At 36.8% G+C, this 27431-nt stretch overlaps 1 protein-coding gene across 1 annotated transcript; it reads left to right on the top strand.

The window, feature by feature from the left end:
* LOC113503510 (bumetanide-sensitive sodium-(potassium)-chloride cotransporter) lies at nt 1–27419 on the top strand. Its single transcript, XM_026885533.1, has 24 exons — nt 1–822; nt 10299–10402; nt 10747–10861; nt 13425–13584; nt 14100–14195; nt 15063–15232; nt 15596–15788; nt 16215–16354; nt 16555–16752; nt 17033–17140; nt 17561–17684; nt 18188–18309; nt 18745–18880; nt 19184–19283; nt 19466–19577; nt 19904–20038; nt 20369–20475; nt 20783–20916; nt 22079–22138; nt 22522–22639; nt 23009–23145; nt 23491–23605; nt 23710–23855; nt 24447–27419. Exons 1-24 carry the CDS (start codon nt 433–435, stop codon nt 24692–24694), a joined length of 3468 nt encoding a protein of 1155 aa, XP_026741334.1. The 5' UTR covers nt 1–432; the 3' UTR covers nt 24695–27419.
* Nucleotides 27420–27431: the final 12 nt, after the last annotated feature.

Here is a 27431-nt window from a genome sequence, read left to right on the forward strand (position 1 = left end):
ATTTAAATAAAAACGTACCAACTGAGTGATTTTAAATATACGGTACGCGACAAAGGTACAGATTCAAAGGGTCCGTATCCAAAAACTCAAATTGTAAAAGATTGGTTGTCAAGGTTATTGATAGCACACGCAAGCGCTTCTATCATTCTGTCATTCAGTTGTCAAACGGATGGCAAAGCGGGCGTTTGTTTAAAATAGTCCCATCGCGCTTACCGCGTGTTTTTAATACTCCTGCATATTTTCTTATATTTCTAACAGAAAACCATATTATTTTGCTCTGAAATCTAAATTAAAACATTTTGTTTTACAATTATACTCCGCGTTTTCTGACGTTGATCGCTATCGTACTCTTGTGTATTTATAAGAACCGGACTATAAAATTTAAAATATGTGTATGTACATTTACATATTTTTTTAAAACGGTTGCAAAATATGGGTTCGCCACAGAAAGATATAGAGCTGAGCCCGGTGAAGCCTGAGGCTAACACCAGCTCTGCTGGGGAAAAGTTAAATGTGCCGCCGGTAAACGATGAAGAAGATGTGATTATCGGCAGATTTAGGAAGATAAGTTCGGCTAAGTCTATGGCAGCGACGAACGGGAATATTCAGTATCCTACTGATATTCCGGCAAGAAGCGATGACCCTGAGTCTGGCATCCAGTTTAGGACGAAAGAGTCGGGTGAGAAAGACCGGCTGCTGCCGGACTCTGTTACGAACGGTACGATAGCCGTACACTCGCGGTCGCCGGTCACGAAGAGCAGCTTCCGCGACGTTGAGAAACCCTCCCGGTTCAAGGATCAACCATCTGCCACGAGATTTCAGGTGAACTTCGATTTTTCTAGATTAACCATACTTACTTCCTGGTTCCCGCCAAAGTTTTACGTTGCGTAAAACTTGCGTTGCGTTGCAATGTATTTAACTAAACATGTTTATCTGTTTAAGAGTTAATTAATTTCACTACACCTTAAAAACTAAGTTCCTTACTAGCTATGAAAATATTTTGGATCAAAGTATAAAGTCTTTATCTTTATCTATTCTTTTTTTTCTAATGAAATTAATGTTTAATAATACCACATACATAAAAAAAAATGGTTTCTTTCCATCATAGTGAGGTAAATGTTTCCTAGCACACACAATTATATATTGCATTACTACATAATTCATATGTATTGCAGACTCTGCTAATTAACCCGAAGGAAAAAAGAATAAATCATCAATTTATTATTAATTGTCTATTCAATACAATACAGTATTAACATTAAATGTGCGTTAAATCAAAACATTTTATTTTATCATCCAATTAGTGACACATACCACTCCATGTGAGTGGTATTCATTTGTCTTTATGAATAATTCATGTATGGGTCTGTATGTATGGCAAGCGGAACACAGGAATAAGCCATGAATGACCCATTCAAACAAGATAGTACTGATATGGTGACAATGGGGCCACAAATACCACAATATTTTGAAACGATACCATAGTGTAATCTGTAGTTTGTGCTCAAAGCTATTATTTAACTTTGTATCGTATCAGCTCTAGTTATCAGATAACTATAAATAAATGAACACAAGCTATAAATATATATTGTCTTTTTAACCAGCCAGTTAAAGATCCCACTGTTGGGCAAGACCTCCTCATCCTCTTCTTATACTTTCTGTCTTCTGCTAATTGCTACAGGCACCCTGCATTTTGACACAAATAACTATTAAAGCAGTTCTTTCACTAACTAACTGTTATTTAAAATTTCGCCCGCGATTATTTTGGGTATCCCGAAAAAGGAAAACACGAGATCTATTGAGATTTTATCTCATACATCACCAAATTATCTGGACTCTAGTGGTTTTAACTAGTAACTGTCGAAAACAAATATTTCGTCGTTACCTTTTTGAAAGTAATGATGTAGCTGCCGTAGTAAGCGGCAATCGCAACAAATCTGTATGACCACAAAATTTGAATTGTAACAGTCTAACCAAAAGGAATAACATTAAATTATGTCTTGGTAATGTCTTATTGAACAGATCAGGCCGTCGAGAAGCTGTCGGTCTAGGTCATAGGCGCCTACTTGTACGCTACCAATAAATCATAATAGCGGCAAATTGGATAAGTGCACGGGCGGCGGCAAGCTTCCTATAGCCTCGTCCGCGCCCGTGTCTTACGGGCCCCGGTAAGAATGGACGTATTAACTGCCCGACGATTGCTCGCGACAATACGGAAAGATTATGAATGATTCAGAGGGCCGTGCTAAGCCGGTTCTATTCACTGTCACGAAACCAAAACCCAGGAGACCATATTGCAGAATCTACTCTTTTTATCTAGCTCACTATGTCTCTCTGCTGGGAAAACGCCTTCCACAATTCTCTTTTCTGGGCCAAATGGAACCAGTCCGGATCTCCTTTTACCTTACCTTTTTTAAACGACGACGCGGACGGTATCCAATCTACAAATTTAACGTACCGTCCTGTGTAAGAAGCGAATGGCTTAAAGATCCAACTTCTAAATATTGTTTTCAAAACTGTATTAACTTATCGGCTGTAAAACATCTGCCGGGAGTAACGGCTTAACGTGCTTGTAGATACACATTCAATATCGATCATGAAACTGAAAAGAAAACAGCTTTGAGTTATTAATAGGTCAAGTAAGCAGTACTGATGTCAGACCCTAAAACAAACACATCTCCAACGTTTACGGTTTCATAATTAACTACTACCTACTTTAATCAGGTATTTGCTGGGTAAACGGTGTTTCCAGTAGTCTACGAATACAATTTAACGCACGAGATAAAGGTTGCGCAATTTTCGTCCATTTGAAGTAACTAGCATTCTTGTGTTGTAGGCAGTTTGTCGCTAATAAGGAGAACCTAATTAATGAGATTTATTAGCTAAATGGTTTCCTCGACATCCGATGCCTGACGCAATTTGGATCCAGTTTAAAGAAGTTTGATTAGTTTTCCAACATTCCTTTGTAGATGCGATGCCGATTATTTGCCGACTTTTAACCTTATGTGTTTTTCGCGTTCTGGCCAGTCCAAGAACTTCCACGAAGCATTTATTAATTATTGGCTGCTTCTTTAAGTACGGGGCGAAAATCAGTTCAATCAGCGTTGAGTTTGGATCTTTTTGGTGCAACGACGGTTGCTTTTAAGATAGATCCATATTGCCGTATACTTGTATGTAGTTGGTTCCTCAAGACACTTGACTAGTGTCCTGATTACAAATAGCCCAAATGTTTCAGAAGGAAACGGCACTGATGAAGTAGTAAGTTCAAGTAAAGAAACGCTAGTGTTTGCAAATGCTTTAGCAGTAGTATTATTATTTACATAATAGAAGATGGTATAGAAGGAAAATATACTAGAAACGTTCATGTAATTATTATGGTTACCATTATAGCCACACTAACACTAAAATGATAACACGACCTTATCACCTTCCGTATTAATTTAATAAAGCTTAGGCCACAGTTGATAATAAAGTACCACATGGTAGTTACAATTAATTACGAAAATGGACTTTATTGCTTTAATATTAAGGGTGGTGTTAATTTCACAGTGTTAAGTACAGACATTAAGTCTACTGTATAAGTTGGCAGATAGTTTAGTTCTTGGAATTCTGGACTAATTAACATTTAGTAAACATTGTATCATGGCCATGCCATGTGAAACTGAAATTTTAGTACCTCCTTGTTTGTTACGCCAAGTGAACGGGCAATTACCGAAATTAATTGACCATATTACCTTTGTTGGAGATTCAATTAGGTTACAAGCTTTTAATTGTCTGGTCAAAATTTGCACTAATAAGAAAAATCTTATATTAAATAAATTTGCGGATTGTTGTCTACATACCTCCAGTGTGTTTAAGCCCGAGGTAATCCTGATTTCCAGTCCTCACGAAGGACCCATGTGTGATTGCAACATTTGCAACTGTTAATAACTAGTTGAGATAAATCCAAAATATATCGTCATCGAGCATCACTCATCAGCATCAGCCCATATTCGTCTACTGCTGGATATAACCCCCCCCCCCCAATTGCACGCCATCAAGATCTATCTTCGGCCTCTCGCGTGCAGCTCCTGCCACCCATCTTACGCAGATCATCACTCATTCTTAGTAAATTACCGCGTCGTGAAAACCCTCACATCTAAACTGCGGGTATTTAATTTTGACCGACATTGTACACGTGAGTTGAAAGTTCGCCAAGTATTTAACATTTGTCAGACTTCAGGAGGAAACATTCCTCATATTTTCCTATTAAATTTGAGTCACTTTCAGTTTACCAGATTATTTAAACATTCATCATTTCATTGCAATGACTTCAGGTCTGATTCACAAAAGACACATCCTCTTAAAGAAGGACAAAAATAGCCTTTAACAATTCACTTGATCCACTATGTCGGAGGCGGTGGCTAATTTTAGATAGGGACAACTCGTGCAAACAATTGTGAACCTTTGTTGTAATGAACAAAGGTCTAATATGCCAGGATAGTTTTAAACGATACATGTCTAGTTGTGGCCACAGAATCAGATGAAATCGTACATTACGATAGGTGTTAAAACTTCTAATGGTTGTTTATGCCTACTTAGTTTTAAGAGCTGAAATTTAAGGAGAAAAACGTTGACATGCGACATGAATTAGTCGTAATGCTTTGTCCTTTCTTCTTCCAGAGGAAATTCTTATAAATTTGGTGCCTATTCCGACAATTCCTACAGTTGGTTGTAACTGGTTAAAAATTAAGTCTCCATTCACTTAACCGCGCGAGGACGAGCACGAAAAAATGATCTCGATGCTATGCTTTGCACCTACTTTAGCTTAACCTACATACTTTAATTATTCTACTAAAACCTTATGTACACTAGATAAGGAAACGCCTGTTATTTTGATAGATGCAATCGAATTTATCGGAAGCAACTATAAAACGTTGATACTGAGCTTACTACAAAGCTATTCTGTATTGCCAAAAGGTTGAGTCGGATGAATGACGGCTTTTGCTTTCGAAACACGTACTGTAGAGTCACAGCTGTCTGTCGGAATATTTACATTGTGAAGACATAATACGATTCATTTATACGAGTAAAGCTGGTACACCTGGTCAAAAACCTTAAAAGCCAAATACCGTTACATTAAGTTTTGCCATTACTGTATCTTTTCAAAAGATGTTAAATATGTTTCTATAATTACAAAACTACAATATTTTCTAAAAAATAATTACATATATGAACTCTATTCAATCTACGATTTAAATATTATAGGTAAAATATCTTAATTACCTAGCTAGAGACTGAAATGCAAAGTCTGTGTGCAAACCGAATGTTCATGAGAGGCCCTCACCCGTCAACCCTCTACTACTCACTGTATTTACTCAGGTCTTATACGAAGTTGTCTGCGTAAAACGACGGAATTTTATGGATTTTGAATGTATTTAACATATATTTTCACTATTTCAACTCTCTTTTATGAGTGTGGGGCGAGAGAGCCCACAATTTGTAAAGAAATCTCACTAATTCCACTGGACTTGCTCATTTAATGCTGGTACCACGGAAAGTTGTTGCCAAGCCACAGAGAAAGCTTCGCAAGTAGAACGAGTACTTATTCCCACTTGAAAGTATTAAGGTTATTAATATTGCTAACGTTCGTCACTTAGGTGTGTCCCCGTTACTTTCCGAAGGGCCCACGCCGATTCAGAACAATTTGGAATTATTTAACATTTAATAAGGCATTGTGTTTGAGTGAATTGTCTCGCTGCGATTCCGTCACTGGAAGTATACAGTTATGTCTTTATTGCCACGAAAAGTGGACGGTATCCGTGTGTTGGAAAGGTAAACTTTTATTTTTTAACACTAGAGTGAGTTTATAACTTCAAGGTGTTCTGGTAATCCAAAATTATATCTTATTAAGAAGTAAAATCTGAGCGCCATAAAGGGTTTAAAATATTTCCAAAGAGTTGTAAGTAACCAATGATTGGAATGTCTAAAGGTCATACTCTCGTTTTGTAGAGAACGTGTTAATTTATGTTAATGATATTCCGAGCTTACTGCATTCTATCTAGTTTGATTTGAATAAAATTTACATATAAACTGCAAGTCTAAATAATGTGCTTACTTCGCAAACTTGTTTAGCCAGAACTTAAAGCAAGCGGATATAATTTAAAAATAAGTTTAAGAAAACTTGATGAGGAGGAGTTTTAGGAGTACCATCATTGAACAGATCGTCTTACCCGTTTCTAACTAGAAAAAAAAAGGAAAGCTTGCTGGAAATCTATTATTTTCACCTAATAACTGTTTTCTTGGTATCAATCGACGTGAGCTTGTTCTCAGAAGTCAAAAGGTGGCAAAATTAAATCGATTCTAATGAATCGCAATCTCCGAGTAATCAAATAACTATGTGTTTATTGTTTTTTTTTCTCTAATAAATTGCTTCTGTAGTCGTTCGAATAGGCAATTCAAAACTTTTAGATAATTTGTTTCATTAGAATTCATATCTTGGTCGGGTCTAAAAAGTAAAGCAAGATCGCTATCGCAGTGTTCAATCCTCTCTTTTTCCATTAAAACCCCTAAATTGTTTCCTGAACAGCTAAGGAGATTGAATAAGACGCAATGGATCTTTTTAATCCTCGATTTTCTGACAAGCCTTTTTATAAATTCAGCGTGACTAGTATTATTTAGTTAGGACCAGTACACCTGAATGATTCGGTGTAAATCGGTTAATATTGAAGTAGGTATGATATAATTATGTAGGTTCATCCATCAAGTTTGCCTTTGCATCGGTTTTTGAGTAATTTGTACGGACATAAATTACATTTTTGTTTTATGTTACCGTTTTACGAGTTTTAAAACCAATTGATAAAATTCTACATGCCCTTGAACAAGTAATGTACTAAATAACTTAAATTTATGTTTCTTCATACCTAGTTATAGTTTTGATTGTATCAAATGTCACAGCTCTATAGATGTGTGTTTGGAGACTGCAAAGCACTTATAAAATGTAAATTTTAGCTATATAAAATCCAGTTTCTAATGTTTTGATCCAATCGATTTAGGTTGGAATATTGTTACGTAATGTTTTATCGTGATGGAATTAAACCAACGTTCAATATTGTTTTTGTTAAAACAAGATTCCGAATCACCTAGAATAAGCTATTTTTAGCTCCCGACGCCAAAAGAGGGATTTTGCAACTTTGGCGTGTCTGTCTGTCTTCCATAGTTCCAAAACGGATTGAACGTTTTTTTTTTTATCTTTGTATTAAAGGTGTGTTATTTTATGTGCGAGTGTTTTTCAACATGTTTAAAAGTTGAAGGGTTTGAAATTCTGAAATAATTACTAAATATCTGCAAATAGGTACACGGAAGTGGGGACTCGCGAACGATTTCCCGTCTTTTTGTTTGAAAAAACAACTCGAGGTTTATTCAAAACTGAAGATGCAGTAGACTAATCATACAACAAGCACAAATCAAACTATTTATTATGTGAGCGATGAGTTTTAAATAGATACAATATTTATTTGTTCGACATATTATATTTTTAACAACATTCCTACTGAAAGTACTAAAATGTAATTAATGTGAATGTATATTTATAACTCATTGATTGATTTTGATAAATATGAATGAGAATCATAACAATGTTACCTTTTGGTTTGCAAATAACTAGGTATTATTCTTAATCTTCCCAGACCTCTAGTTAGACAAATATTCATTTTTAGTCTTCCAGAGCGTGTGGATTCACAGAATTTCAACGCAATTTATTTCGTGTTTTATAGTCGTATTGAAAACTGCAGGGTTATATCGGGCACTGTTATGAGCTTCGGCCATAGTGTGTGAAAACCAAAGATTTATGAAGCTTATTTGTTTATTTTTACGTCGTTTAGGTTTATTTTGACGACGGTCAAGGTTGCTTCGGATTCGATCCGTATTAAACAGAAGGCTAACCAGTATGTATAAACAATTTACTTCGGTTTCGGTCAATTTGTGTCCACTGTTATATACATATATAAACATTGTGATATATGGTCATATGGTCATTTAAGTAGTGCACTCCTTAGATTCAAAATGAGGAGAATGTTAGATCACCATCAAAATAGTTACTCCAAATTTTGTATATCGTACACAAGATTTGAGAAAAAAAAACCGTTGTAACCTGAAATGAGAAATCAGATAAATATATGAAATGGAAAACTGATTATATAGATATAGTAATGTGTGGAAACAATTTTTCGCCGTCAAAATAATTGATCACATCGAAAACTGTGCAGTTGTGGGCTTTGCTACAATTTGTTTTGTATTGTAGCAAGTTTCGTTACTATATTCTGGCCTGTTATAACGTTAGTTTATGTTACTATAATATATTAAGATATCCTGTAACACGTTTGTCTACAGTTTACCGATTTCAGAATTGCTTGAAGGCCGTAATATTCTCACTAAGAAAACAAGTTCTTATTATGAACCTATATTATTCCACGACTTTGCAAAGGTCTCGCCCGTAGAATTTCGACTTACATAGGTTTTATACTAGCAACATTAAGAGGTGCAAAGTCATAGCATTTTGTAATGTACAATGATCATGTGGATGAAAACAAGCAGCTTCACTGATATTATTTTTGAATCGAATGATAAAATCAAATAATACAAAAGCGGACTGGTCGGTAACAGTTTTATATGAAACTATATGATTCATACATTTTTATCGCGGTTAGCTGAAAAATCGAGATAGATCTTCGAATTTCGTATAGGTTTTTATTAACAGAACTAATATAGGAATTGTTTACCATCTCTGAGTTTGTGTTTCGTATAACAACTAAATACGTCATAATCCACGAATTGTATGGTGCTAACTAAACCTTCACGCTTGTCTTTTCCCAAAAGGGATAAGCAGTGTATGACACGTTACGCTTAAACCGTACATTAGGTAGATCTGTGATTATTACACTTATTACACTGCAACATTTCTTTATTATTAAATGACTATGCCACTCACTACTAGGCAAATGCCTCCTCTTACCATTTTTCACTTCCACGTAAGAGTCGAGTTCAACACGCCATATACGCCTGGTCTACCACGTGGTTCATAATGATTTTGCTGAATCCATACCGATGTTATCTTTGCGTACCTTCAGATGATCACTGACAAACTTGCTTGAGCTTTCAAGGCAACCTTTAAAGAAGTAGCAGTTTTAAGTACCTATTGCATTTTGTGAGCCAATTAGATTTTTTATTAACCTCATTAAAGTTTCCGTAGATGAACAGTTATAAGTAGTTGCAGTTACCCTCCTACTCATTCTCATGTTATTCTCATTAACTCACATGACCATCCCATAGTTGGCCTCTGACCCCTTTAACACCGTCTGCAGATGATTCACTTCAGCCATAGATATATAGGTTAGATATATGACGTCACAGTTTCAACATCACAAATGATATTTCTGGATAGAAATGCGTTTCAATCGTCTCTGACCTTCTAAGCTATTCTAATTCTATAGATTTATAGTTATCCGGTACATTTGAGCTTTCAAGTTTATGGAGAGATAAAATTGAAAGGCGATTTTGCGGTGTATGTCTTTAATGTTTTTTGATCTTTTATGAGATGGCTTTGATGGGATAGATTTAAAGAATGGGTAATGTTCTTAAAAAAGAAACTGATGAACTTTTGAACTAGTAAGTTTGCGCTATAACCAACGGCCAGGATGTCCCACGCATAGGAATGCGACCTCTGATAATATCGCTATAAAACCTAGCTGATTTTAACTACTACGTGAGTCAAGTATCAATGGTTTCCAGTGACAGTATACTGAACAATGAGCAAGTTATCCATGCATGCTTTTTATCTACTGCCCCTATTGTTGCAGGAGTTCATTGTAACTGTACCTGTAGACCAATATTGTACTTTTGCAAGGTGTTAAATATTTTACTTTTATTGATACACCACTAGTATCCAAGGGATAAAGCGGAACTTTATTACTAAAACTCTGCTGATTCCCCGTCTGTCGCCGGGTTGTATCTCAACTCAGTATCTCCGTGATAGTTAGACGATGATGATGTATTTGCCAGGTTTTTTCTCTAAAACTACCTATATTACTTAAATTATAAAAGGTTTCCTTATGCTTATCGGTATTTCCGGCCAGTTTCGGAAGACCTAACTGACCTTACCTAACCATCCTTAATCATGAGCTGATGCAACGAAAGTCACCCCATGTTTGTTTTGAAAAGTATGCTCAGACACTGAGTTCGTTATTATACATTTTAAGCTAAATATATATTAGGTAGTTATAGTATAGTATTAAATAAATACATTTTTCATTTGTAAACAGATGGAAGATGAGCCAGAAGACTTGGAACACACGGAGGAGTCGGATGGAATGGACAGCGATGACCCCCTCACAGCTACTGACACTAAATACGGAAAGAGCTTCAGGTTGGTGAGCAAAATTTATCGAACCTAAGTAGGATGTATTATTGTTGAATGGAACGAAATAAGTGTCACAATGAATAAAAAATGAAGTATTTTGTTTATCCAAGGCACAATTTTTTTAAACTTGTGCAATATAGCTCGTACGTTTTATAATTTGTATAAAGTTCAGACAGAAGTATTGTGTTACATTTGAATAAATTTTAATGTTTAATGATAATATCGCCAAGCGTCATTCTGGTTTTCATGTGTTGAGTATGTAAAAAAATCATTTACAAGTCAAATAAATATTACACATACGAAAATTTTTACTTTTGGACTGATAAAACTTTTTTAAACTTGTTTCGTAGGCATCTTACACGAGAAGCTCTTCCAAGGCTGGACAACTACCGAAACGTTCTATCATTACACGCTGCACCTCGACCAACATTAGATGAACTCCATAATGCTTCGTTATCTAGGAAGGTAAAGGGTTATTTAAACTTATCAAACTATAAAAATTAGCCTGAAATACTCATAATTGTGGTCATCATGGACATTAATGGATTTATGGATTTTACTCAGGCCTTCGATTGGGTTAGTACGCTTCCTTTAGGGACACCATACATTTTGATCGCCGCACCTTAAAATCATATATTTATGTGGAACGAAGGTGCGATATTTATACCTGAGTCGTACTTACTAAATCTTAACAGAAATGATTTCACACAATCATAAACATTTTATTACAAAACGAAGCTTACCTCCGCTAATAATGAATCTTGTGTTTATATAAACGTTCCGAATGCGGTTGCATCGTGACCACATAAAGTGGATACTAGATAGATAGACATGTTGATGGGTCGTAAGCGTAAGTCGTAAGTGTCGTAAAATATACTTTATTTATATCTACATTATATATTGATCAATGATAATCAAGAAAACTCTTTGATAGCAAGCTAATTGAAAAACAGCAATCGATTATTTCTTAATTTATTCGCGTTGTTTAGAATAACATGACATATGTGCAATTTATATCTAAAACGTAACATTATTTTAAATTATAATCAAAAGAAGATTTCTATAAACACTGGCTTCCTAATTGAATTACCACTTTGTCAGCATCGGATTAAGGTTCTAATTCAACAGCAAATAAAGATTTCACTAACACAAAATTTTGACTAAAAACCGGAGTCTCTACCTCGTATTATCTTCATCTCGTTAAGACAATTATCCATTTATCTATGTATTGTGTCTTGGATAACGTGGTACTTGATGTCCTTAGGGACACACCCACGGAACTTGATGTGAACCTTAACCCATAGTAATGAGCTGTCCAGGTTGCTTATTGTGGTAATTGTCCGCCATCAGTTAATTGGTCTCACGTTGTAAGACGCATCGGGGACCTCTTGACAAACATACCATAGTAATGGTTATTAGATAGAAAATAATTAGGAATGCTAAACACCTATAAAAAATATGAATTTAATATCGACTGCACGGTTAGCTTAGTGTTTGAGGTCACCAAGCCTACTGAGCGTAGAGGGCCGTGGGTTCAATCCCTGCGTAGGTCAAGCGTTTCTGAGATCCACGAATGCTTGTTCCGAGTCTGGGTGTCATTGTCTATGAGACCTTAATGCTTGTGAAATGTCCCACGACACAAGGATGAAATGCCTTACTGCGAGAGTAGTTTAAAAAAATATCGTGATTATGCAAATATAAAATTATAAACTGGTTTCCCACGCGAAGATGTTCTAAGAGACCTTTTAATCTTGATCTTTTGCCCGTCGGCGTTGCCTGAAACCTATTAATCATATAAACTATTCTGCTCATTACAGCATGTCGAAGTTTTTAGATACAGACTTGCAAAATAAAATCTATTCTGGTAAATGCGCAATCTTATGAGGATATAACACAACCTCAACACGATAACTCTGACCATTTCAATAAAATATTCTGCGAATATTATTCATAACACCCTCCCATCATTACCAAGAAGTCCTTCAGCCGAAGTACAAAATAAGTGTGGGATAAGTACCTATCAGGTAGTCAGGCGATTTTATAACTTTGCCTATTTCTGCTATTGACCCAGGTTCAAGGGTCCAAGGTATCTGCCTAGAGGTAGTCTTGTTAAATGCACCGTCTGATCTACTGACCCCTTCATTAGAGATGTATGAATGAAGATGTAATGGCTTGATCTTATCTGATATTAAACGATGCGTTCATGAATCGTGTTCGTATGTTCGTGTATATAATCTCGAGTGTCATCTTAAGCGCTGTTTACTCGAAGCGCGATAATTGCTATTTTATGATTGTCGACTATTGTCCTGTCTGTTTCAAGTGTATCTTTAAGTGTGAATGTATTATATGATTTATTATGATCCGGAAATTATTTTCTATTAAGAATTCATTAAATATTGCTTCTTTAAACTATAAAAAATACGAAAATCTAGGTTTTTTAAAAACATATTAATTTACTAATGTCCGGTTATTCTTCGTGTAGAAGCTTCGAGATAAAACTAAACATTAATTCCATCCAAAAATAATTTCTGCAATCAAAACAATGTTTATCAGGATAGTAATGAACTAAACGTTACCTAATGACCCCTAAAGATAGTAGCAACGTAATCCAGGGTTACCGTTATAATTACGGCTTCTTTTATCTTGCACGTAACCTATACATAGACGATGTTGTCCGAGGCGATAAAGAGATTAATTATTTCAGCTGGCTGCTCGTACAGTAGCAATTTTATTGTGCGACGTAACAGGCCCCCTCCCTACCGACCTTGTTCACAGTTGCACTATATTGGAATATATGTATCTTTAAATTTTCATCCTCGACACATTTTTTATAACACATTTTACCTGTTCATATTACAGCTGTGCATGCCAATTTTCATAAAAGAATTATGTCAAATCGGGTTTCCTGCATTTGAAACTACGCAAATATAACGACATTAGAGCTTATCTTATAATAGCCAACAAAGATTCCTTTCCTAAAGAGCTTTGACTGGGTCACGTTCTTCAGCAACTATGTACATATTTGCAGCCTGGCCAGACGCTGGAGAAGGACCTGGCGACGCCGACGCTCGCGACCACGAACATCAAGTTTGGCTGGATAAAGGGCGTGCTGATGCGATGCCTCCTCAACATCTGGGGCGTCATGCTGTTCTTGCGGCTCTCGTGGGTCGTGGGACAGGCGGGCGTGGGTTAGTACCATTATAAATAAAACTCATAAAAATGGGTCGTAAGTTCTCTTATTTTATTTGTAAGCTCTATAGCATGGTGCCCATAGAGAAAAAGAAAAAGACTAAGGAGATGGAGTTATGAAGTCATATGGTTTACTAGAAATGATTTTAACCTATATGGTCAATAAACGACTAGAATTGATCGACCTAGTTGACGTGATTGTAATGCTGATAACTTGATTGACCCGACTAGAAGCATTTGTTAAAGCTAAGTTGTAAAACAAGCCTTCTTTCTTATGAATTTTACTACTAATCAAACATTTTGTATTTTTTTTTACAGAATTATCATATAGCGATGTTGAGATACATTAAAAGATGTGAAAGTGCTAAGTTGTTATTGTTGGATTTAGATTACTTACTGGCAATCAGAGGAAACGCAAAAAAAACTCATTTTCTAAAATTAAAGTCCTAACATGAACGAGCAATGTGGACATGTATTGTATAATGCGAACAATAAAAGCGTTATTTTCCGGCAGCGCAGTCAATGCTCCTGATCCTCACAACGTCAGTCGTCACCACCATCACGGCTCTCTCCATGTCCGCGATCAGTACCAACGGTGTCATCAAAGGCGGTAAGTTGGCTGAAAAATAATACCTTCACTTTTTCCATTCAGATTTTGGATAGTGTTGGTGAAACATGTTGAGTGTTTTTATATCCAAATGTTTGAATAAAGTTGGTGATGATAAATGAATCGTTCGTTAAGTTCTCAATTTTTTAAACGGTACCTATTATTTTACGCAAGCTAGAGTCTTGAGGATATCTACTCATTGAAATAATTTAAGTGTTCCTGGTAAATGACGATTATAACGCAAAAATAACTATTCATTCTGTGAAAATATGGTTAGTATCGTGTCAAACGCCAATCTACGTAATTGATGGTACAACACTATAAACAAACAATCCAAACATTTCAAGCGTACATGGATTTGCTTTCAGATCAAATGCAAAACTAAATGTACGTTATCACTTGCAAAATTTGGCCGCCTTCCATAGCTTTAGTGGGTGCATTAAAAACATTGTTGAACAAACATGCTCCATGTACCGCACGCCAATACACCACAAATACTATTTACTCGACATTCATATAAACAGATGTTTCTTTGTAATAAATAATGCAACAATTCTTGAACACAGTTAATTGCATACAGTTACAGGCCAAATAATTATAATTTGAATGCCTATAAAATTATTTCCGGTTTCTATTTCTAGTTTATTTGTTGTTTTCATGTAACAAAAATCGACAATGTTTTCAGGCTTAATCCCAGGTGTACCTTACTTAAACACTTATGAATTTCAATTTGTCTAAAAAATATAAAAACTGATCTTTATTAATTATCCAGACTGCGATGTAAAGAGTTCTTTCCGATTAGAACATTTCACTTTGCAAAATAATTTCAACCTAATAGCTACACCAATACAGACCATTTTTTCATGCCAGGTGGTACATACTACATGATATCGCGGTCCCTGGGCCCTGAGTTCGGCGGCTCCATAGGACTGATCTTCTCGATGGCGAATGCGGTCGCCTGCGCCATGTATGTGGTCGGCTTCGGGGAGTCGCTCATCACGCTCATACCGGAGTCAGCTTATATGGTGGACAAGGGATGGGTAAGTGCGTTGAATGTTGATTAAATACCTTTTTACGTCGTTCGCTTAAAATGGAGATGAAAAGAAATGATTAATGCAGATGTGACCTAACTAAGAGTAAAAACATTTTTTTTTAGTTCGGTTATATCCACTTTCACTTTGAATATCCGGCAATTACGTCTCTGGTTACCGTTTCCACTTATAAGAAGCACAATAATCGGTATCGTCTTTGTGATGAAAAAAACTTATTTATCACGTTGTAAACTCAAATCAAATCTCGATCATCAAATGTACTTAAAAAAAAATGCATTTTTAGGTGTTTCAGGCAAGATGTATTTAAATTTTCTTATTCTTCACTTCAAGTGTCTGACGTAACTTTTACAGGACCAAGCAATATACGGCTGCATAACCATAGTGTTGCTGACCGGCATCGTGATGGTCGGCATGGAGTGGGAGGCGAAGGCGCAGATAGTCCTACTGGTGATCTTGCTCGCCGCCATCGCGGACTTCTGTGTCGGGTCTATTATGGGACCCAAGAGTGATATCGAAATGGCGCAAGGATTTGTTGGATATAATTGTGAGTATAATGATGATCGACTACTCTAGCGAGTGGTTTTTGTTAGATTTTTGTCTATTTTATTGTATGAGATATGAGTCAGGATTTTTCAGGCAGTTCCCGGTACGTAAGAAATATCTAAGCAGTGTCAAATAATAATGAAATAGGGACAAGGAGTTTATCAGGTGTTTAGTACTTATAATACAAGCTTTGCTTAGCTTGAGACTAGATGGCGTTGTGTGAAAGTTGCGGAGTATTTATATTATTATTATAATTTAGTGATTAACTGATGAAATCACCGGACCCCTCTTGTGTAGTGCCTTCCTAATCGTTTCACATTACCAAATCATCGAACCCTATTACAGGAATGTAAATGCAGAATAAAGGACAATTATTCTGTTCTTACTCCAAGGAGTTACTATTCTGATGTTCACATTTTGTTTCCAGTGACCGTACTAAAAAGCAACATAGGTCCAGACTACAGGCTGTTCGAAGGCGTCGAGCACAACTTCTTCTCCGTGTTCGCGATCTTCTTCCCCGCCGCTACTGGGATATTGGCTGGAGCCAATATTTCTGGAGATTTAAAGGTTGAATATTTGATATAAATGTTTATTTGTATAATAATACTATGTTATATGTCACGTGGGGAGTTTCATAATACCGAGACATACAACAAGCAATTGTTGATTAGACAAATGCTTGTCCTACGCAGGAATTGAACACGTTGCGCTCAGTGGGTGCTTTGGTGTAAATAGTATCTAATCTAAGTGTAATATTTTCATTCCAGGACCCCCAAAAATCAATTCCCAAGGGTACACTGCTAGCTATTCTGCTGACAACCATCTCGTACCTAGTGATAGCTGTGATCGCGGGCTTCACAGTACTGCGGGACGCGTCGGGCGATGTGGCCGACGTGGCCGGCTGGGGGATGGCCGACTGCGTGGCGAATGGAACCTGTCAATATGGATTACAGAACAGTAATGATGTATGTATTGATTGTTTAGACTACTTACAGATGAGAAGGACTTAACTCTAGAGCCAATTTCAGCTGTTTTGAAAGACAACTGCTGCAGCTATCAAAACCAACACTTTCTATTGTCATTATACAGTTGTCACAACAGATAACTCTCCTTAAAAGGACAGCGGCATCCTTTCCGTTTTTTCAAGTCCGAAGAGTCCTAAGAGTCATATTATCATGACGCCCTTGCTCTTTAAGAGAGAAAAAATAGACGTTATCTTTCTTGATTTTGTTTCGTTATTTCCAGGTAATCCGTCTAGTGTCAGCGTTTGGTCCGCTGATCTACGGCGGTTGTTTTGCGGCCACGCTCTCCTCGGCATTAGCTTCTCTGGTTTCTGCGCCTAAAGTCTTTCAGGTGTGTATTAATTTTCAATAAATACATGTTCGAAGAAGAAACATAGAAAGCTATAATTAATAGTTTTCACGCCTTATGTTTTTTGAATTTTATTTCTTACGAATAGTCAATTTTACTATAACCTTTTCCAAATTTAGACCGCGATTTGGCGAGTTTATGCATGCATATACCTATTAGCGGTGCATTAATATAGCGCCTGTTACCTGAGATCTGTTTCATCGAACGCAATTATTACCTTTATCATCTTAACATTTTAGCTGTCCATTTTTCTCTAACTCGTTTAACTTAACACCTTAGCTCTTCTTGGTGTAGTTCTCCATCTTTCTCTATATCATGCTTAGCCCTCCTTAAATAAATGAACAATATCGTTTTCTTGAATCAAAAGAGCAGATAAGTGACTAAACCCAATATATACCCCAGGCGCTCTGCCAAGACAAGCTGTACCCGTACCTGGAGTTCTTCGCGAAGGGTTACGGCGCCAACAACGAGCCCGTGCGCGGGTACGTGCTCACCTTCGTCATCGCCGTGGCCTTCATACTCATGGGTGAGTGGCTGTATCTGCTGTTATGGGAATTTAGTAATAGTTTAGACTTCTGCAATGACTGGTTAAGGTCACCACACTAAACCCACTGTGTACGACGTGTCGCAGATTCGATCTCAGCCAGAACGAGCGTCTGTGAGCTTTACGAAAAGCTAAAGTTGTGTTTTTTTGCATGCAACTAGAATGTTTGTGGAACCCCCGCGACACAAGGATTAAATTCCTTGAAATCAGGCTAACGCCAAGTTTTAAAGCAATGTTATTTCGGGTGTGGAAGATAGACGCCACTCTTCGTTAAACATTAATATTGCTTTACTGCGGACTCAAAGTCCAGTCGTTACCAATGTTGTATCAAATTACTGGGCGTATTCACTCTGATATATGCTGTCGAAACATTTAAAAAAAAAAAGATACTATTGTAGACTTGAGTCGCTGCTATGCGTTATGCGGTACAACCGGAATAGGCGTTGTGTAGCTCATTAATACGATTTCTTTGTTTCTACTTTCAGGTGGTTTAAACCAGATAGCTCCATTAATCTCAAACTTCTTCCTAGCTGCTTACGCGCTGATTAATTTCTCGACATTCCACGCCAGTTTAGCAAAACCTGTGGGATGGAGACCTACGTTTAGGGTAAGTTATTAAATACTCCTTCGTTTTCTAGCTAAGGCTATATTTTTCTTAGTTCAAATATGGATATTTTTATTAATGTAACCAACTTTGTGTGGTGTTACTATTCAGTAAAGGTTTCCCCTATTTGACTGCAGACTATTCTATCCTGAATGATTCAGTTATTGTGTGTCTTAGTTCATGTAACTTGAATGTTTGTGAAACCCTTCGCGACATGAGGTTTAAATTCCTTAATGAAGGACTCGTTTTTATAAAAAAAAAAACGTTACCCAATAATTTCTAGAATCAATGGCTACAAGCGTTAAATGTTTGTGTTGAATAAATGGCTTTTCTTTCTTTCCTTCCATGTCACAATAGTTCTTTTATAGCTTTTACCACATCAACACTTTAGACAGCAGATCCTTAGCAGCTGTATTGTCGTATGTTTCCGTGTGCCAGTTCTACAACATGTGGCTGTCGCTGGTGGGCTCGATGCTGTGCGTGGCCATCATGTTCGTGATCTCGTGGATCACGGCGCTCGTCACCTTCGCCTTCCTGCTGGCTCTGTACCTACTCGTGTCCTATAGGAATCCTGGTAAGGTTATCATTAATTATTGACCATATATCAACTATAGATAGAATACATTCACATATGCATCCTCTCGAAAGTTACTATTAAAATGTACTGAATGTTGTTATCTAAGTTTGTTTGTTACGCTTTCATGCAGAAAATACTTTACCGATCGTAATGAAATTTTGCATACATATTCTTGGAGAGATTAGAAGGAACACTGGGATTGATTTTATCAACTTAAAAAAAAGGCGGAGCCGCGGGCGACCGCTAGTTACATTATATGAATCTTTTCTAGACGTAAACGAACGCGTTTCCTATTGACAGATGTGAATTGGGGATCAACGACGCAAGCGCAGACGTACAAGACGGCACTCACCGGCGTCTACCAGCTCAACAGGGTTACTGAACACGTCAAGAATTACAGGTTTGTAGCCTGTAATTATATCTAAAATACAACATATACAATCAATAATAGTCTATATTTTTGTAATAGTAAGGTTCAATATCGTTCATTCATTATTGGTCTAGCCTCAATCAGATATGCATCCAAACGCGTTTCTATTTTAATAACAGTAAGGTTGATTTTACGATGTTATTGGTTTGTAGGCCTCAGATCCTTGTACTGACGGGCTTTCCTGGCGAGCGTCCGCTGCTAACAGACTTCACGTACCTCCTCACAAAGGGACATTCGTTGATGTTGTGTGGACATATAATGCAGGTAAGATTATTTATGAACTTAAAAGAGGCTTTACTACGGAGATTTTTGATTAGTTTTTGATTAAATGAAGACTGATTGACTACAGGGATGTGCCATGTAATGCTACTAACTAAAGAAACATTGGATTGCTTATCTAGAAACAATCAGTTAATTCAATATAAGAAATTCTAAAGTTTATTTTTAATACCTGTTATTTGAAATCTTAAAATGTTTTTAAATACAGATAATTGATATTGATGTACACAAGTAAGATTTGACTTAGCTATCTTATAGCAAAGTTATGCGAAGTGACGTTGAGCAAGTGTAGTGAGTGAGTGCGTGTCCAGGGCGCAGTGAGTCACCGCGGGCGCGAGGCGCTGGCGTCGCGCGCCTCGCTGTGGCTCAGCCGCAGGAAGATCAAGGCCTTCTACTCCGTCGTCGACGACGTGACCTTCAAGGACGGGGCCAACGCACTCGTGCAGGTAAAACAATAACAACCTTATCTACCTGAGCATAGGGTTAACTATAGTCTGATTAATGTGATGTCATATGTTAAGTATTTTGTTTAACTGTTAGAGATACCTCTTGATCATGATAAACTTTTTGGTAGATAGATAGACACCACATGAATAGAAGATTTTACAAACATAAATAGTTACATATTGCAACAATATAGGCGTTCCTGAAACGTCTTTTCAACAACGAATGTTTGTAGATTCGTGACAAATCGATAAGATATTAGTTCTTATTAACCTTTTTTTTTCGGAAATGCAATGAGTAACCTTATTTTACTTTTAATATTTGTTTGACAGGCGAGTGGTATCGGCAAGTTGAAACCAAATATACTGTTAATGGGCTTCAAGGAGAACTGGCAGACAAGCGAAAGGAACGAAATCGTTGATTACGTAGAAGTAATGCAGTGAGTATGAGAGCTTTATATTCTTCTATTATTAAAGTTTTTTTTTGTCAAAAAGCTTTTTCTTAAATTACATATGCTAGTAGCTGCTCCAGCAAGCGTTCTAAAGAATAAAAAAATAAAAAAAAATAACGAGAATCGGTCGAGCTGTTTCGGAGGAGTTCAATTACGTGCACACGGGATTTTTTTTTAATCTGCTTAATTCATTCGGAATTTTTCACATTCCCTATTGCATGTTAATATTAACATATCCAATTAAAAAGCTTTCACAAGAAACCTGCTAGACATATGCTTTCCCTGGCGTGTGCAGCAAGGCCCTGGACGTGCACATGGCCATCGCCCTGCTGCGCGTGTCGGGCGGCCAGTACTGCGGCGAGGCGCTGGACGCGGACCTGCAGGCCTACCTCGCGGACGTCAACCTCAAGGACCTGGCCGCCTTCTCACGTGAGTACACCTGCACTGACTTATACGTGTTATTCTGCACTTGTATCTAACGTATTCTTGGTGATTTGGGGAATTAAACCTCTTTTCCAACCTTTGAGGGATCGGTCGTTTTTTTTCACCGGATACTTGGTACTACAAATTGGGTTGTGGTCTTTTTTACTGTTTGCCATTAGAAGACAAGACTATTTAGATCAAATAAAAGCAGTTAACTGTCTACTTTTGAACGATAGCGGTACCTCAGTAATAATGTTCCGTGTTGTCGTTCGGAACTCTAAGAAGATACCCTGAATTCAAAATAAAGTAGGAAAATAAAATCATTAATGTGATACCTGAAACTCAAATTAGATTTTTATTAAGATCATGAACTATTCCAGAAATATCAAAACCAATTTTAAGATGCGACAAATTAATACTAAGTATACCACATTGTTCTTGCTAAACAAAAATGAAATCAATTAACACCATTGAGTCTGTTTGTAAACAATTTAATTGAGCCGATGGCAAAGTATTCAGTTCATGACCTTATATTTCTCAATCAGTCCTAACTGAAACTAAATCAATTCTCTATAGGCCTAGTCTGGCACCAGAACGAAATAATTATTCGCAGCTATTTAATATTGGTTATATTACCAATGAAATGATGAATGAATTAAGTGAATGTTTGTAAAAACATAGAACGTGATTATACTTAAGTTATATTATTAAATGATGCTACGGTTTAATCACGCGTATTTACCGGGAGTCAGTTCGACTCGCGACCCCGTCGCGTCAGCTCATGATTGAGGACTCGAACTCCGGATAATTATATGAAATCGTTGCATCATTTAATAATGTACCCTGTAAAAAAACATAATATTATCAATAGTTCTAACATTGGGTGTGGTAAAAATCTATTGTTTTTGGACCCATATATGGGAGGTGAAGGATACAAGAATACGTCTTAGAGCCGATTTTACATTATACATTTTTTCTAAAAGGCTTTCGTTAATATGTCTGGAATAAAATCAGCTCTCAGTCAAAATAAAAACTGTTAAATAAATAATCTTTTTTGAAAGTTATGTATCCTTTTGTTTTTCGATATCGTCCATTGTATATCATTGGTTAATAACAGTGTGAAGGCACAGCTTATGTATCACGCGATCACACATCAACTTCTGTTTAGGTTCTATGGGAGATAACAAGGAGTCCAAATCAACTGAGAGCCTCAACACGCACTCCCGAGGTGAGTAATTCATTATATATTGGTAAACTTAGATACATCGTACACATATTAGAAATAATAGGCAAATATTAAAACTTTTCAGATTTTAAATAAATGATTGGAATAATTAGTAAATACGGCAATGCTTAAACAATATGCTTTTTAGACTAGGTTTGTAGTTCAGTAAGAATTTATCCAAAGTTTAAGACCTGGATTTTACAAAAATGATTCATCAGTAGTTCATTTTGCATTTTTTACCGTCTAAAATAGTCTAAATGATTAAGGGTGTGATTTGATATTCCATTAAATATTTCTTATTTTGCATACAGAATGTTCATTATGATCTGTCCAACAGTGTTATGTAAGTAATATCGATGATATATTATTATGTGTGTGTTACGCAGGCAGCAGCATGTCGGACGTGTCGATGGGCGGGTCCCCGCGGCTGCGGCGCGCCGTGTCCCGCGACCCCGCCGCCGCCGCCGCCCCGCCCGCCGCGCCCGCGCGGGACAAGGACAAGGGGTACGGACGCACTGCTTGTGTATTCACTTACTATACGGATAGACGAGTGGTTGAGGTCATCACGGCAAACCCACTGGCATGACAAGCATTTTTGTGATCCATGCAATCTTGTCCTGAGTTTGAGTGTGACACAAAAATTAGATTGAAGCGGGAGTCGTTTAAAATATTTATAATAGTTCATTTCACTTATTTCGTCCCATTGCTTGACATTTACACAAGTATCTTAGAAATATAATACACTACCTATTTCATTCATGCATGCGTCTGACATAATATACAGAAGAAAGGGAAGAAACACCTATGCCTAACATTAATTACTGTTATGTATGTAAAACATCCATACATCATGTATACGTTATTGGGCCTCAGCAAGGGTATCGGCAGCGCGGTCCGGCGCGCGCTGGGCGCGTCCGCCGCGCGGCGCACGTCGTCCTTCACGTCGGTGGAGCAGTTCACCAAGCGGCAGGCCGGGACCGTGGACGTGTGGTGGCTGTATGATGACGGAGGTACGTATCACAGCACGACAAATCAACTGTGTTTCGGTTGATTCCTGCATTGGACAAGCGTTTGTGAGTTCCACGAACGATTGTCCTGGGTCTCTGCTTATCTGGGTGTCTTATCCATTTGACTTTTAAAGTTTGTGATACACACCACGAAAAAAGGATTAAATTCCTTATTGCGAAAGTCGTTGTTTTTAAACAAAATATTTTTTGACAGTCAATGGAGACTATTTTTACCGGTCATTGCTGAATAAAGTCGATCGCCTTTAGCGTATATTGTATGCTATTGTTTGTTTGTCAAATTTCCCAGAAATGCTACCCAAGCTAATAACATAATCCTTTTGCTCTTAGGTCTAACCTTACTCCTGCCGTACATATTGTCAACACGGCGTGCGTGGTCTTCATGCCCGCTGCGAGTGTTCACGCTCGCCAACAAAAACACAGAACTTGAGATCGAAGAGAGGAAGTAAGTGGACATCAATTATCTTCTTATTGTAGGAAAAACAGTCGAGAAACGTTCATTCAGGGTTCTAAGTATACTAAAGTACTAATGAGTCTATTTTCTGACAGTATGGCGTCTCTGCTGTCCAAGTTCAGAATAGACTACTCCGCGTTGAAGATGATAGCAGACATCACGCGGCGGCCGAAGGACTCCACGCTCGCTTACTTCGACAAGCTGGTCGCGCCGTTCAAAGCTGTCGATGATAATGATAGCAGTAAGTATTCGACATTTATTTGATCAAAAATGTTTTTTTTTAAGTTTTTGAAAGAACAGAGCATCCCCAACCGTTCATTTTTACGATCTCCTAACTGTTCTTGTTGTAAAGTAGCAACAGTGTAATAAACTTTAGTATGCATGCATACAGTGCATACAGTATCATGCTTTCTCTTAGTTTACATGTCAATTATGTCATACTATGTGGACAAGTACTAGATCAATCATTTACATGCATTTTCCTGACTTCCTGAAATTAACTTTCATCATTGCAACTAGAATGAATATTTAAAATGTGACTTAATTAAAAAAAATGTTTTTTTTTTTAAATAAAAAAATAGGTTTTGTAAGTAACAAGCTGACTCGACGAACTGCGAGTGCGTACCTCGTAACGGTGGATAACAAAAAGCTATCCAAACTATCCTTTCTTTCAAGTTGGACTAAAATTTCTGATACTCTCTGAGGACAAACACGTGCCACGTAATTAGCCGCGTACTGATTGAGCGAGCAAATGTCCGAGGCTGCCTCGCGACGCAGTTCGCTGGGTCAGTACGCGGCTATTGCTATATTGAGAGTCGGGCACTCCCCGCAGCCGGCATCTCGGAGGCGGACCTGCTGGCGGCGCAGGAGCGCACGCACCGGCAGCTGCGCCTGCGCGAGCTGATCCAGGCGCAGTCGCGCGGCGCGCGCCTCGTGTGCGTGACGCTGCCCATGCCGCGCCGCCGCGCCGTGGTGCCGCCGCCGCTGTACTGCGCCTGGCTGCACGCCGTGGCCACGGCCGCCGACCGCACGCTGCTCGTGCGCGGCAACCACGCCGCCGTGCTCACCTTCTACTCCTAGGCGACACCCCGCTGTGTGCATGCCTGGCAGCGAGCGACACGCTCTCGACTCATGGTACGAAGGATATACTTCTTAATTCTCTCGACAGGATTTTAGTAGACAATTTGCCTACATGATAAAGAAATTGTAATAAACTAGACAAATCTGCAAACAAAAATATCGACATTCTACTTGAAGATTAATTGATTATTTGATTTCTCAATTTACATTAGTTCGAATATGACTTTGAACGAGAACTGTTGACCGACAAAAAGAGAATTTTGTCAATGCGACCGCTATTGTATTGTCAGGGGTCGCTTTTGTTTGCAATAATGCAAAACTGGCTTATTTCTGGTCTATTTATTACTTACACAGGAATACCCGACACGATTACGAATATCGAGAAAAGCGACGTGAAATGCTGTAGATTAAAAAATATGTATTTATTTTATTTCTCTCTTTAACTTTAATGACAACAAATAGTCTTAATTGTTCTAAACACATTTCATCGGACCTCTAATTTTTTTACCTTCTGACTGCAACTTTTGAGTTAATAATCCCTTTACGAAAATGCTCTCCTAGTACATATTTTGACAGTACCAGTACAAAAACAGTAAACCAAAGTTTTTATTCATGGTATACGTAAAATTTAGTTAAATTATTAGTTTTAATTATTTGGTAGTTAGTGAACAGTGTTGTAGAAGTAATTTAATGTTAATATTGAATCATTCCAAGATGGCAAATTCTTAACCTCATAGCGATATCTTTGTCATAACGTAATGCGTTTTTTTAAAGAACTAATACTATTTAAAAAATCAGAATAATCTTGTCAATTTTTCTAGAGCTGCTAGAATGTTACAGAAATCATTTGAGGTTAAGAATGATTGTTATGAAAGTACAAATTAATGATGTTGTGTATTTATTGCTATGTGTATCTTTTTTAATTTCTTTGTTGCTAATTGAACCCAAAGCCCATAGATCTGATGTTTAACTATCACGTAAGGACAAAATAACGCGAATTCTTGAATTGTAATTCACTTATGGCCCGCTTACCAAGGGGTACTGTACTAACTAATTAATAGTGGAGGCCAGAAAGAAACTCGCGTCATGTGTAGTACGCTATTCAGCGGAATCCAGCAAGACTGGAAACTATCCTCAAAATCGCTTGGCAAAGGCTAGGTAGAATCATTCTCCCCTAGTGTTGCCAGAAGCTAATACGTGAAAATTAAAATTTAAAATGAAATACAAAAAAAAAATGTTTCTCTAATAATTTATTTTTATTAAGCTATGAATAATATAGTGTAGGAGCCTAACCTCCAGTGCTGTAATAACAATAATAACAAAATCATAACAATGTTGCCTTAATAAGTAAATATTGTGACAATTTTACAATTATATGCAATATTTTATATGTATTGTACAATTTATATATATTGTATGTTATTTTATAATAGTATACTGATTTGTGAGTGTTTTAACGGATTTGAAAGTAGTGATGTAGTGAATTCTGTTATTAGCCTTATTTGGCTGCAAAGTATTTTTGCTATATTATATAAATATTATAGATCTTTCATATTGAATGTATCTTTTTAACGTGCTTGTATGTACCATGTTTTAACAATATACAATTTTACATGTTTATACATATGTATTTAATGCTATCGTTCAAATCGACGAATGTTTTATAATGCCCCCACTTTGTAACCTATTATTCGATTATACTTTAAATCTAGTATTTTAAACAAATTGCGATGAGTGTTATAGTTATAACTCTTCAGTAAATACTCTGAATAAACTTTAGCCTCAAAGCAATGCAATCCTACGTTACAATAGTTACTGATTTAAAAGAATCGCAACAACGAATGCGCAACCAAGTTTAGTTGACCTTAGTAACGCACCGTAAAATTAAAATAATCGTCCGTAGTTCAAAAGAAGTGCTGTACAAATAAATGTTTGGTCTTGGCTAACGCACTACCTAGAAATATCCTTAATATGTTGAAAAAAATATATACGCAATATCCGAATTTAGTTTTTCCTGAAGTATCAATAGAAATACCTAAAGAGTTACCATTTGAAAATCATGGATGAAATATTATGGGAATGTATTTTTTTTAATATGAAATTTAGTCTAAAAGAAAGACTCGAGATAGCAGAAGCTTAGTAATTTGATGTATTAGCAAGATGCTTATAATTAGTGATCATTCCCTGTCGGTATTGAACCATACTAATTTAAACATATTTCGATGTAATAAAAAGTATCATAAAAATTAATCTAAAGATCTAGATCCCTGATTAGTGAATCACACTACTCATTAATAAAACCAGTTTTAGCAACAGCTTCCAAAAATGGTATGCTCTTTTTAATATGGAGATGAAATCTGAATTAAATTAAAATAATTTTATCATGTGACTAAATTATTGACATTTTACTTTTAATTATTCTGAAGTAATATTATGAAATTAATTTATTAACCAATTTTTGTCTTGTGTATATTGTGATTAGGTTAGTTTCTTTACAATTAGATTACAATTTAATTTTATTAGTTTATGTATTGACGTTTCACTGGACTTGTAATGCAAACTAGTATAGGTAACACATGTCATTACAGAGTTTAATTTCTTACAAAGAGATGGTACAGACTCAATAGTAATATCTTTTATGTATAATAGGAGCAGACCTATTCTTGAAATGTATTGTACAAATAGTGTAAACAAAATGGATTGTGAATAAATGAGTTGAAGATGATTAAAATGGTTT

This window comes from Trichoplusia ni, chromosome 19 (genome assembly GCF_003590095.1).
Source record: "Trichoplusia ni isolate ovarian cell line Hi5 chromosome 19, tn1, whole genome shotgun sequence".
NCBI lineage: Eukaryota > Metazoa > Arthropoda > Insecta > Lepidoptera > Noctuidae > Trichoplusia > Trichoplusia ni.

Coding starts and splice junctions, on each gene's coding strand:
- LOC113503510 (XM_026885533.1), top strand. CDS start 433: ATGGGTTCGCCACAGAAAGATATAGAGCTGAGCCCGGTGAAGCCTGAG. Junction 17,141..17,560: donor CTGCGCCTAAAGTCTTTCAG/GTGTGTATTAAT, acceptor TATATACCCCAG/GCGCTCTGCCAAGACAAGCT. Junction 20,039..20,368: donor GGGCCAACGCACTCGTGCAG/GTAAAACAATAA, acceptor TTTGTTTGACAG/GCGAGTGGTATCGGCAAGTT.